Source organism: Rhipicephalus sanguineus, chromosome 4 (assembly GCF_013339695.2).
Source record: "Rhipicephalus sanguineus isolate Rsan-2018 chromosome 4, BIME_Rsan_1.4, whole genome shotgun sequence".
Classification (NCBI taxonomy): domain Eukaryota; kingdom Metazoa; phylum Arthropoda; class Arachnida; order Ixodida; family Ixodidae; genus Rhipicephalus; species Rhipicephalus sanguineus.
The window spans coordinates 186,220,829-186,234,966 of NC_051179.1; the positions used below are offsets into that span (position 1 = coordinate 186,220,829).

The 14,138-nt window shown below is 46.6% G+C and overlaps 1 protein-coding gene across 1 annotated transcript in view; it reads right to left on the bottom strand.

Annotated features, from left to right (window-relative positions):
- Positions 1-14,138, bottom strand: part of LOC119390966 (PHD finger protein 12-like) — an 86,919-nt gene that overhangs the window by 24,984 nt on the left and 47,797 nt on the right. The window contains 2 exon segments of the mRNA XM_049414993.1: positions 965-1,047; positions 5,085-5,192. Coding sequence (XP_049270950.1) covers positions 965-1,047; positions 5,085-5,192 — 191 coding nt within the window.

Consider the following 14,138-nt stretch of genomic DNA (forward strand, 5'->3'; position numbering starts at 1 on the left):
ATGCCGCATGCGTGTGATATTGCCGGATGCCCGAATGGTGCACAACGCCAGTGCTGCAGCAAGGAAACCGGTGTGTCTTTTCACTGGGTGCCGCGGAATGAACCCTTACGCTCGAAGTGGCTTAGTGTCATGCCATTGCGCCAGTGTGCTAAACAGTCAAAACCTCTGCGTGTGTGCTCGCTGCACTTTCGTACTGAGGATTACAAGACCAACCGCAACTTGGTGAAGGCTTTGAATGTGCCCATCTGAGCAAGTCTTTGCCGCAGCGCCGTTGTTGCTACTGTGGGTCCCGCTACTTCCACTCGGCTGCTACTAGTGTCGGCGGCCGCGCAGTAAAAGCGGGCAACGTTGGGCACGGCAGCAGTGACGTATGAAAGTCGTATTTTCAGGCGGGAGATTTGAAGCGCGCTAACTCGATGCAGACCACTAAAAACATGATTTTATTTCAAAATAAGCACTTCCTTGGCACAAAAGCAGCACTACGAGGTTTCTGGACCGCTATTTCAACAATCAACGTCGACTTAATATTTGCCTTTAGTGTCCCTTTAATAACGTGGGTGGAATAGTGAACTTTGGAACAGGTTGCACAAGATGCATTTGAATAGGCACAGTAAGGTGTAGAGGTAGAATTGTAGCAAAATGGTGTGAATGGCATAGTTGGACCATCGCTGCATATACCTCAGTATATAATGACCATTGTTTTAGCATCACAAGCTCCTCCAAAAAGCAGAGTGCTCGCAGCATGAGCAGTGAATCTGCTTCTATTTACTGCTATGTGTAAAAATGTTCGATGAAAAAAAATAGCAACCTTCGGAATAACATGAGAATATTATAACAGCAGGAAGGGGTCATATGTGTTCATTCCAAATGCTTCTGTCTGTATGACACAAAAAACGGCTTAGGCCGAATGCACTTTGGTGAGAATGTTTGGAATGCATTACAGTAGCATAGATTGAAGACTCACCTCATCGTAGAAGATGCAGGCATGCTTTGCCGAGACAAAATCACAGTGGCCGAAGTCCCTGAGGCACACATCCATGTCTGCGCCTGCGTTACACCTCTTCTTAGGTACGAGCATTGGGTAAAAACTGGGCATTACTAAAAGCTCACCATCAAATGCAAAAGAAGACGTTTTTGGGTAGTGCATGGAATACGAAGATACTATGTCCAGTTCGTTTTTCATCGTCGTAATTCACACGCGATGTTTGTCCACTACGGGACAACGGCCGTAGATCTACCAGTGTGCCCACTTTGTGCAGGCTGATCCCATTTTATCCCAGTGAACTCCTTAATTGCACTGCTCCAGCTGGCTGCGGTCCCCAGCTTCTTCCCCTTTTCCTGTAATCCATTCCGTTGCTCTAACTGACCACCAGTTGTCTGTCCTGTGCACCACATGCTTGGCCCAAGTCCACTTCTTTTGCTTAACGTCCTCTAAAATATCAGCCACCCCTGTTTGTCTGATCCACCCTGCTGCAAAAAAAGCACAAGGAAATATAGTATTTTATTGGCAATGAATAAAACAGCACTTAAGAAAGGACAAGATGAAGACACGGTGCTGACCGTGTCTGCGTCTTCATCTCGACTCGTCTTAAGCACCGTTTTATTTTTTGTCTACTATGCACAAACCTGCCCAATCAAGCACACTGATCTTTGTTAATGTAAAGCGGAACCTCGTTAATGATGCGTACCTGCCGGGAACGCCACATAACTACGCACTAAATGGTAGTACGCATTAACCACCAAGTAAAAATTTGCATCTCCTTGCATACGCCATCGCCGCCAGCAAAGAAATAAATACAGTGTCACAGCAAATACTGCCTAAAGTACCCACTGCAAAGCCTTTTCTTTCTTTTTGCCAAACTGGAGAAAAGATTCTGGTACTCTCGCACGACCGTCCGATAGTGCCGATAGCGAGCGGTGGCGACGCCAAGTAGCATTTCGGAACTATTACAGGGTCCGGTATACGCAGTGACCAACGTAGCGACAGAACGGACAGTGTCGGCTTTCTGCGATATATGTGTGTGCGTCTGTACGTGATCTGCTACTAAATGGAAACTGACACAGTTCCAGTGAAACGTGGTACGGCTGCGTGGAGCCGATCGTCTCCTGGCTAGTTGCGTGCAGCGCGTCGACTTCTCGGCTCACGCCGTCACTGCCGGGCCGCCGGGCCGCTTGCTGTACCACACGCGCGCATTTGTCGTGGGAGTGTTCTTCGTACCCACTTTGCTCCAGACCGTGCACATATGCGGCGATGAGCACAGATGAGCTTGTTCGGTTAACGCGGCGATGACAAACTTCCTGCAAGCGATGCGCACTCCGCGACGCTCCAGCAGTCCTGGCAGCGGATGGAAGCGCGTTTGGGTGGTCGCCCAATAAAAGGGTGCTGTATGGTTACAACAACGCTACGCTTACTGTACCGTACGCGTGCGTTTAGCGTGATAGCGTCTATGCAAAGAGGTTTCTCGTCGCCCACGACCAGCAACGCTCAACTCCGCAACAGCGAGCTGCTTTCGTTTCTACAAAGCGGCGCGCGCTTGAACACGGCCTCGCACAACGAGGCAGCAGAGATCGGCGGCCCAGCGCGTTCAGGTTGTCGCCTATTAAAAGCGTGCAGTAGGATTAAAGTAATGCTGCGCCGCACGCGTGCCTGAGCTGATATCTTGTGATAAGGTTGTCGGCGATAAGTCATGCTGGCGCGTTCGTCGGTGACCGCCGTCTCACCTTCGTTCTTTCCCGATGCTTACCCGCAAAGGCGTCGCCGCAATCGCGCGGAAGTCGGAATCAGTGATCGACCGATCTACGCACTTCTCAAAAAGACCGAAAACCTTTGGCGGCACATTGTGGCGTCGGGGAGTTCAGCGGCGCAGTAAAATTTTATGGCACAAAAGGTTATCGTGGTACGCAGGGTACGCACTAACCGGTAGGCGTAGGACGAAGCACTACGGCTTAAACGGTCAGCGAATGCATTAGGCTCTACGAGACTCGGTCGGGGATTCGTCGCAACTACGTTTTAAGCGTTAGTACGCTTAAAGTGGGTACGTATTAACGAGGTTCGACTGTACAGGAAGCAGTGGCACATGCAGGTGCATTTGTGCAAGTTAAGTGAACTTAAAAACAACAATGATGCATGTGTGCTTCGGAACTTATGACAGAATGTCAAAATGAAGATCATGATAAGTTGGCTGCAAGATGAAGGGGCCGTTCTGGAATGCTATCCCTGTGAAGTGACTGTCTCGTGTTTAAAAAACCAAATGCTTTTAGAGAAATTTGATTGAGGGCACAATATTATGCATGTCCCCCAAACTAGCAATCCTTGCTGCTTCAATTATTTTACGAGTTGTTTGCATTGGGCTTACTCCTATCACGCTACATTTGGAATACAGTTGAACCCCTTTATAAGAGACACGCACCGGGGAGCAGTTGTTGTCCCTTATGGGAGAAGTCTCTTATAAGCAGGGTACCATGTTCTCATTTTCTGACCAAGCTCTATTTCTTCGTGGGCACACAGGCGTCTCTTATACCCAACTGTCTCTTATATCAGTGCCTCTTATAAAGGGGTTCAACTGTATATGGGATTGCAGCCACAGTTCCAGCAGGAAAGAGCCAGATGACCGATGAATCTAGTTCATGCATTATTCCCATGTTCGGGTATCCTGTCCTTTGTGCACTGTCCTAACTGGACCGTATTTTTTGCCACAGGACAACAGTAACTCATACACAATGTTGCTATAATAAGATACTTGCTGCACCTGTGTACAGTCAGGAATAGAGTAGGTACGATGAACACTCCCACATGTGGCAAACGTGTGCGTATATAGTACGTACAGCAAGCACATGAGGGGACCATGCATAACCGTTGTATAATCCAGCCGTCATATAACCGAAAAACTAAGAATATAGGCAATGACGCTCAGCCTTGCCCAAAAAATGTGTACAGACTACTTAAATGAAGCCATGGCACCACCCTGCACTTCTCCAAGAAGGTAGATTACATTACTTTTAAAAATGACAGCTAAGCATTTAATTGAAAGTGTGAATGAATCTTTAATCTCAACTCCAAAAAATCCAATAAAATGTTTTAAGCTGTACAGTGAAAGAAAAAGTGGAAATTACGGTTTTCTTAGGTACAGCGCGAAAGAAACAGAGAAGCACTACACACCAAACACAAAAAATAAGCGGTCCTTTCAAGTATTTGTAACGACTTGCCATTTTTCCTGACCATATTCTGCTGCGACGCGTCTTTTTTCAAAAATTGTCACGTGAGCTTCTGGTATAACGTAACAGTGTTGACAAATTTCTTGCGCTCCCAGTGCGCTCAGTTTCGGTTTCGCCTCGATTGTGGTCTGATTATTATCTCAAATTACGTGCATTTTTTTAGATTTTTAAAAAGTGGGCATGCCATAAAATGTCACGTCCTACAACTCTTCCATATAAACAACCGCCCTAAAGTTCATAATTGATAAGTTAATTAACGAGTTTTTGTTAATTACTCATTTGAATGTAACTTTAGGAGTGGCAAAGTTTTTCTGCCTTGGTTGCGAAGATGACACGGGCCTGACGGTCATAGCATTTTTATAAAAAATCTGTATTGTCTAAAAAAAAACGCCCTGTATACGCCATTTATGCACATCTCGGACGTGCGTGGCAGAAACTTTACTGTAATCCCGCAAGATGGCGCAAAGGGCCCAAGGGCATGCTCGCCTCACCGTGTTTCGTCACGCCGCTCGCGTGGGGAAGGGCGTCCACACTTTGACTTACCTTGCAGCACTGTTTAGGAAACCACCGAGAAGTGAAGCCAGGCTAGTGGTTGGGAAGGCGATTTTAACACGGTCTGATTACGCTATCGCGTTCTACTCTTGACAGCGAAGCTCAAGCATCGTCCCAGCTTTGCCAATGCTTTGGTGGCTCACCTCTTCAATGTCAGTACAATGTGACTGTCAGCAAAACGTGACACTATAGGTATATCAGCAGAAATTAATACGTAGCAAATCAAGGCAATGAGCAGGCACAAATAGAGCATATCACTTTACACCTGTGCATTTATGGTTACCAAAGTACTCATCAACAAGGCAAAAGGCACGCACCTGAGCCCAGTGTCAGCGTCCGGTAGGGCATCGGTACAGGGCTTCCTTTGCTCCCCACAGGACAAACCATTGCCCGCGCCTGCACATCGCTTGCAACCACCCCAGACACTGCAAGCCAAGCACAGCACTCGCTGATTGATGCCACATGCCTGATGGCAGGCTTGTCAATTGAAAAAATGCATCACTAAAGGCAACAATGAGCAAAACAAGGCGAGTTTACCTACAACCAGCCAGAATGAACTAGAAGTGATTTACCGAATGTAACTGAGAACAATCGCAATCTATGCTGTTCCCTGTAACAGATAACACGTAACATACTCATTAGGTAAAGTTGCTTGGCCCGCTGGGTTGTGTGAAGTGCTCCGGTGTACTCATAAGCCCACTATTGATGCACTGAACCTTCAAGATAACCTGCCTGCATCAGCCCGATATCAATACGTAATCTTCATCTTCTCGAGTGTGATAATGTGCCTTGGCGGCAACACAAGCACATCATCATACTGTCTGATGCCGCAGCTATTACAGGCAATGAGTGCATTGTTTGCAGCAACGCGAACTCACTCACCAATGTTGGTCTCACCAATAACAAACGTAACTGCGTCACTTTAGTTTACAACAAACAAACATGGGCACTGCCGGCACCACACTGCATGGCAGGATATTCCATGAGTGACTGAATTGGTGTCCTGAGCAAGTCTCGGGACACTTAATCTTGAGTGCTAAGGCTTCAACTCCGACTATCTAACTATCCGACGGATTTTCGGCATCAGGCACTTTTCATGCCTTTTTATCCCTTTCGGGCAGTAATCTGGAATGGGCAGATGATCAACATTACTAGGTAGATACTTTTTCAGTTGTCAAACTCCGCCGCGGCTCCTGGTCCCTTTCTTTTGCATCTGCGGAGTGGCGCAGGCAACGTTGGCAGAGGCGCTGAAGCTTGCAGCCTGCAATGCGTTCAACGTTTTTTTTGCTTGTGTTTGTCATTTGTGCGCCAGGAAAGTGCTGCTTGCCTTGTGAGCAAACATGCCTCGGTGTTTTGTGACTGGCTGCAGGAGCGGTTACAACTCACTGCGATCTTCGAGTGAGAATAAGCATTTTCTCACGATCTTCGAGCAGAAAACGACATTAATAAGTTGCCTGGAGCCTAGCAGCTCACTAGAACATGCTTGCAAAGAGCACAGTTATGCTAGAGGAAATGTAGAGGACAGTGTTGTTTATTATCTGTGTAGATACATCATTCACAAAGCCACAAAGGGCACACTATGTGATCTATGCATAGTGGACTTAAGCTCTGATATGTCTGCCACGGTGGTATGGTGGTTACGGTGCTCGGCTGCTGACCAAAAGCCGTGGGTTCGATCCCGGCCGCGGCGGTCGCGTTTCGATGGAGGCGAAATGCTAGAGGCCCTTGTATTGTGCGACCTAAGTGCACGTTAAAGAACACCAGAGGATCGAAATTTCCGGAGCCCTAAACTAAGGCATGCCTCGAAATCTTGTTGTGGTTTTGGCACGTAAACCCCAGATATTATTAAGCTTTGATATGCTAGCAGTTGGCTGCGACAGTTACTTAACTGAGTGCAGGGATTTCAAGCAAGGTTCGTTAAAGCAGCTGACGCCCAAGATACTGGGCTTTATTAAGACTGCAAACAAAAGTGTGTCAGCTTCCCTGGATGAGGTAGGCCTTTGCGAAGACATATTCCGGAAGGTTTGAGATGATCTAGAGGGGTGCTGCTTCCCTCTTCTTGGTTGTGCATACCATATGTTCACGTTCACGTGCGAAGTATTGAATTTTTTCATTGTTATGCTGATGAACTTTCACTCGACATATACGAACTGTTGACTAGAAAACAGTCACATGGTAGTTGTAGCAACCAATAAAGTGCATCTTTCATGCTTTTTATATTTTTATGTGACCGACCCGTTACATGCGTACATACATACTGCCTTGCGCAGGTTGTGCCAGAATGTCTCGGAACGTTCCCGATTATTTTAGAATCTTTTGATAAGATTGCACGTTCAACACGAACAATGAGCTTATTCTGGAAATAACGTGACCACCAACGATAATGCTGGAATCTTCGATGCCACATGTATATAATTGCCGACCCGCCGTACCACAGATTAGATTACCAATGGCCGGCGACTGTAATTGCCGATATCAGTACAGCGTGTATTGGTGCTACTTTGACTTTTCATTTCCTGGGTACAAGTTCGCCCGATAAAGAAGTTTCGTCTTGAACAGCCCGGCTGTGGCCTTCTTCACCGTCACGACCACGTGGCAATATCGAAGCAGCATGCTTAGCTACATCAATCTGTGCGTTGTACCGGTCCTTTTTTTTATATGTACATGAAACAATATGCCTTGAACGAGAAGCTTCAGTGTCCTGTTCATTCACCCATTAGCTGTTTTTTACAGAGTGTACAAAGTAAAAAGGCTATTCCTTAGGGGTGTGCGAATATTCGAAAGTTTCGAATATTCGTCGAATATTACATCCGAAATATTCGTATTCGATTCGAAAATCGTGTATTCGATAACTTCGAATATTCGAAAAATTCGAATATGCGATTCGATTATCATGCATAAAATAACTCGTCTTCCACATTTCTGCTGCGTTCGTATAGCTAAAAACGTTGCCGAGAGGAGCGATAAAGATTGTAAGTACACGGAGGCACGATATCTGCCTGCGACGAGCGCCCCAATACGTATGATTTATTGCTGGTGCATCTCCGACGTGCAGCGTTGTTGGCGATCATGTAACCGTATATTTTCAATATTATGCGGCCGTAACGTGCCGCACTACCACTCGTTCACTATGCGGGACCACTTCTGAAGAAAGACAGTGGCCTATGTGACTGGTGGCGGACTGTAGGCACCTTCAGATACCCCAGTCTGGCAAAGCTTTGCCCCATATGTACCTCCCTATACCAGCCACTTCTGTTCCAAGCGAGCGTGCCTTTTCAGTGGCAGGGGGTTTGTCTCTGTTAGAAGGGAGCGCCTGCTGCCTGATCATGTGGAGCAACTCATATTTCTTCATGATAACATCTAGTCATTACTTTCATTGTGCCGTGATATTTGATAGTGTGGTCATGTGCATTGTGCTAGCCTGGACATTGTGTTCTGGAGGTAGCTGCCAGTCAGGCTGTTAATGTTTTTTGTTTTTTTTTTTTCAAATAGCTACATGTTAAATAAAATATTGTTACTGTGGAGGCAGTTTTCCTTTGATATTCGATAATCGATTCGATATTCGACGGTGGATATTCGTATTCGATTCGTATTCGAAAAATTTGATATTCGCACACCCCTACTATTCCTTGAATAATTGATGCCAAGGAGAGCAGCGCAAAAAAAAAGCATGAAATAACGAGAACTGGCATTCGGTCGGCAGTACGCTGCTGTCTTGTGAAGTTTCCGTAGATAACCGGGCTGACTGCAGCGGCAGCGCCACCTCACCAGAGGAAACGGCAGAGGGCCACGTTTTCACACTGCTCCCAGGCAGAGCTTGACAACTGAAAAGGTATTTATAGTCGGATAAAACTTTACAAGTCAGCAGCATTTCCTCCTCAAAGGTGGATGAACACAAGACTGCACCAATGCGCGCGCACTTGGGCCTGACGTCATGAGCGGGACGGCCGGTGGCTCCGCCTTCGGAGAACATTGGCGCGTGCATGAGCGGGAATATTTCTTCAGTCGTGGAGGCGATCGGCTGCCGCACTTCGGTCGTCCGGGCGGGGCCTCTCCTGACTTCTTAAGTTGTATCCGACTATAGTAACATTGCAGATGATGGCAGCAATGTGGAACAGCTCTTAGACTTCTGTTTCTGGGAGCTTTGGAATAATGCCTCAGCATTGCGTCAGTGCAGCTAGAGTATAAGTGCTGTTAGGGGTCGTGACACTGCCGAAACTGTTCGACGCTCACCGACTGCTTTTCTACAGAGGCTGCTGCTACCGTTCCTGGGATGACTACTGTCGCTGCCTGCAGTACAGCTGGCCGATGCCTGGGTCGACGAACAGTGCATGAGCTTTCTGCTTTGCATGCAAGGACTGCCTACCTGCTGCGACTTATCGGCTGCATCACCCGATGCCAATTCTGCACAGTTTCATGTCACTCGTCAGTCAACGTGGGACAATGACATCTACACCGCGCGCATTTGGACGAACTCTAAGGCCACGACAGTGCTACAACCATTTGATGCTCACCGACTGCTTTTCTACATGTCAGTTATAATTGAGCTCTCTGTTCTTGCATCCAGCAATGAGGCTTGCCTTCTGGCGATGTCGTGGCCACTCAATCCTTTCAAATGGTCTTGCATTGTTCTCGTTTATGTTTTGCGTTTGTTGCTTCTAGCTGGTTATGTGGTGGTGTTTCGAAAAAGCCCGGACCTATGACAAAGGCTGAAGAGGAGAAGTGGCTGATACTGTTGAGTGTCTACAAGCCAGCAATGCAAGTCTTCTGGAATCAGTAACGAGAGTTCTTAATATGCGCACCATGCTAAAAACAGACTCTGACCAAATGGGTACAGAAATTAGAGACCAAATTGGAAGTAGCCTGATTGGTCGATGTCTCCGAACACCTCAAAAGCGGAATACAGTAGAATCTCAGTGGTACGAATCTCACAGGAGAGCAAAAATATTCATATCACCTGAAATTTCGTATCATCAAAAAACTATCGAAATCTGTTTTAAACTACGATGTATGCATGAAACATTGATTGCCCTCAAAAGAACTTGCGTTTAGGCTTGTGCAGATAGTAAATTTTAGGTTCAAAGTGAATTCGAAGCGTATAGCGATTTGGTTGAATAATTCCGAATCGAATTCGAATAGTATATATCACATATAAAAAAATTAGCATATTTGTCATGACCCAACAAACCTGTGCAATATTTTTTTTTTGAAATTGAAACAAGGCATGTGCAAATTTCTTTCTTTTTGGTTCAAAGGAAGTGGAAGCAACTTTGAATAGTAGCAGGATCTGAGTTTCGGTAGAATGCAAGTGATAACCTGTAAAATATGTTAAGTTTTAAGATTTACTATACTTAGAGCATATAAGCCGGTATAGACCGTTCCGCCAGCGCTTACCGTTCTCTGGCAATGTTGTGCATTCACCGGAAACGCTCCCAAGAAAACTTCCTGTTTACCTTGTTTTAACGTGGTTTTAGCATGTGTTTCTGGCAGAGGCTGCTTGTGTTTCAATATTTTCTGCGGATAGAAGCATTTCGATTAAGCGCTTGCAACACGGGCACTGATGTGTAGTGCCAGGATGCAGTCGGCAGTCCGCAACTACAGTAGACTCCCATTAAGACGAACTCGAAGGGACCACGGTCCTTTGTTCGTCTTATCAGGAGTTCGGCTTATCAGAAGTGCCCCCAAAAAGAGAGATGCTAACATGCTAAATGCATCCAAATACGTTACTTGAAAACGCTGAATACAGTAGACTTACAGGAGGGCAAAGAGACAAGAAAAAGCATTTATTTGGCTGATCTAGATAAAAATTATGCCTTCAAGCAGATTATTTACATGAGTCGTACGAGCGCCTGATATCGTGAGTTCAAAAATAAAAAATTTCATGAAGATACTGCTACCATATTTTAATGATAAAACTAGCACGCTCCTATGTTGACGATTACAAAAAAAAGAAAGAGAGAAGCCCGATTTTCCTTCAAATAATGTAAATTTATTGTCCTGGCAGTTCCTTTTCTTCTGTGAGCTTGTTTTGCTGCCTCTAAGATCACTTCTGGATACGCCTCGGTCGTGTGCTGTTGCCTTGACAAAGTCATGATACGCATGGGCGTCCGGAGGGGGGTGCAAGGGGGGGCAGCTGCCCCTCCCTGGAATTTCGGATAATATTTTTCTATGCGGTAGCAATGAGCTACACAACTTGATTAGCACACTCAGGTCCCGGCCTTCTCTATTTCCAACCAATTTTGCACGTTGCACACTACTGATTAATCTTGCACGTCATGTCGCGGCAGTGAAAGCTGTCAGTGCCGGATTTCTCTCCCCCCCCCCCCCCCGCACCCCGATGCAATAAGTTCTGCGGACGCCCTTGATGATACGCTGAGTTGCTTAAAAAAGTCTGCAAGGTTTTCTTCGAGGTCCGGATATTTTCCCGTTTTCGGCTTGTAGTAACTTTTCCTGATCGACGTGCAGCTTAAGATATCCCATCGCACTACTCACGGTCACAAGCCTCGCGCACACAAAAAAGACACAACGCAGCTATATATAGTGTACAAAATAGCCTTCCCTTGCCGTGCACTTCCATAATCAAAATGGCTCATCAAATTTGCACTTCAATGGGAACAGATACAACGCGCACATGTCCTACGCAAACTGCACTACTCTAACGCGAACAGACCACAAAATGTGCTTGGCCGCCACTGTGTGATGGTGACGACAATGCACCTGACCCCTCTGACGGGAGTGTGCCGCAAAGGTGGCTTCGGTTTCGTACTCGACTGTAATGCACAGACAATTTTTGTTCCCGCTGTCACTTTTTCTTAATTTTTTTCCTTCACTCCCCTTGCGTTTGCCCTTCTGACCACCACGGCGGAGGGGTCCCAAGCTCTTGTGTTCTGTTCTCCTTGGTACTCTAGCTAGGAAACCAAAGAACTTTATACTCCAGCTGGGAAGCCAAAGAACGGGGAGGGGGGGGGGGGATACAAAAGGACGCAATGGCTTGGGGGTCCCAGTTGTAAATCCCCCTGCTCTTTTTGTTGCCTTCTTTGCTGATAAAGCCCGCACCTCACCCACCCGCAGGCTGGGGGTGAGGGGGATGCTGGCTTTATCCGCTGACCGTTCTTTTTCTTTTATCTCGCGCCCTCCGCGATTTGCTTCGCGTCTTTGCTCGGGGAAGCGCTTTTGTGTTCCCTTTTTTTTTTTGCTTTTTTCTCGGTCACCTGAATGCCCCACCGAGACTGCAGTGTTCGTTTTGCAGAATCACCAGCGTTGTCGATCACCGCGAAAGTTTGTACAGTTGGGCAGTTCGTCTTAAGCGAAACTTTTTTGGATTGAGTCTATGGCAAACCAAACAAACGGTTCTCTGTTCGGCATAAGCGAGAATTCGCCTTAACGGAGTTTGTCTTAACGGGAGTTCACTGTAATTGGAAGTCAAAACGTTCTGTTTCTTGACAGATGAAGGCAGTAAGAGCGCCTTTGATTGCAGCGATCATGCGACAAAATCTGCATTCCCATGAAGAGCGCGTAGATTTGTTCTGCCCACTTCATGAAAAGCAAGTAAAGTTCAACGCATACTCAGGCGATGCTCAGACATTAGCCGAAGGTCTCCAATTACAAGGAACACATCGGATGCCGTCGTCTTCCACCTATGACAGATAGCTGCACTGACACCTGAAGTGGATACAAAATGTGAGAGTTGGCTAACACCAAAAATCTATTGTAAAGGTGTTTCTTGCAGTCGGAGCCTCATCAGTGTTGTGTACAGTTCGAAGCAAACTCGAGACACCAATGCAGCCGCGGTCAACGCGAATCACCGCACAGTGTACGTCGCAGTACCCATGTTTTGTTGCCAATCAGTGACGCCGTTGCATTTGCTTTTTATGAGAGCGACGCCTGCAAGTGGGTTTACATCGGTGCAAGCAAATGACTCATCGACTGTCGTGTTGCCGCCAATGGACATCGTCGCACTCTAGCTCATTTATTTTTCGAAAGAAGCGTGTAGACGTAAGTGGTTAACTTGCACACATGAATAGTGTATTCGTGAGTAAACCATAGTAGTTCACGTGACTCAGCCTCACCTGACGTCATCACATACAGTAGAACCCCGCTGTTATGTTCCTCACTGCTGCGTTTTTCCCGGCTGTTACGTCGTTTTCCGCCGGTCCCGGCATAGCTCCCATAGGATACAATGTATTGGGAACCCCGCTGTTACGTCGTAACTGTCGGACCGTTCCCGTATGATACGTCGTGAAGTGCGCTCGGAGCCGACCGAGTGACTACCGAAGAGAGCGGCCATGGTGCATTTTCATGCAGCTTGGCTTGGTTTAACCGTAATATTAGCCGCATGAGAGGCGCAAGCAACAGGATCTTTCAATTGATGCAAACAAAAGCATGGCCTTCGAGATTCGTATTGCAAAGATGGCGTCTATGACGTAATCGCTCGCGAAAGCAAGGCCTTCGAGATTGGCATTTACTATTGACAAAAACATAGCCTTTGAGATTTGTATTGCACAAACATGGCGTCTATGACGTAATTGCTCGTGAAAGCAAGGCCTTCGAGATTGGCATTCACTTCTGCCATCGCGTTGGCGTAGACTCATCATCATCGTTATTTGTTGGAGGACGGGAGGAGTTCGCGCTGGTCGGAGCTCACATGGTCGTGCGTGCGGTTCGCGGTCGGACTCGCCGCGCTGGTCGTGATTGTGTGTGCTTAGTTCTTTCATGCCTACAGCTGTTGGTGTTAAAAAAATCACATACGTTGATTACGTTTCTGTGGATGAGGCTGTCCCCAGCTCCGCGTTTCTATCCATCGACTAGATCGCGACTGAGCGTGCCAATTTTCGTGCTGCTCGTAAGCAATGAAATAAAATTCTGTACCACTAAATATTTTGTCGTTTTTTCTGTTTTTCGGCTCTTACATTTCCCATCTCTTACGTTTATTTCCTACGGTCCCTTCAAAGACGTATCAGCGGGGTTCTACTGTAACGAATACGTCAATATTTTCGCAGTCACACCGAACAGTTTGACTCACGATGGATTCCGATCGGCGCCGATCTCTATCAAAAGTGCCCCGTGTGACACAAGCGCAATAATAATTCTATCATGACGTTGTGTGCCTAGACTAAACTACATGAATGTGTATGCACCTATGCACCTGTGGCAGGAGACAGGTTTCTAGCTCCAGTAGAAAAGCTGAACTGCACAACACCTCCCTATCCAGTGTATCAGGCAACTTCTCCTCGCCTGCAGTTTCCCTTGTACCTCCCCCGTGCGACGTCCTGGAGCCCCTTCATATAATCCCTTGACATAGATACAAACAGATTTGAGAAAATTTCGCTAGAAATAATACAGCAACAAACTCTAACAAACCAGGCAAACAC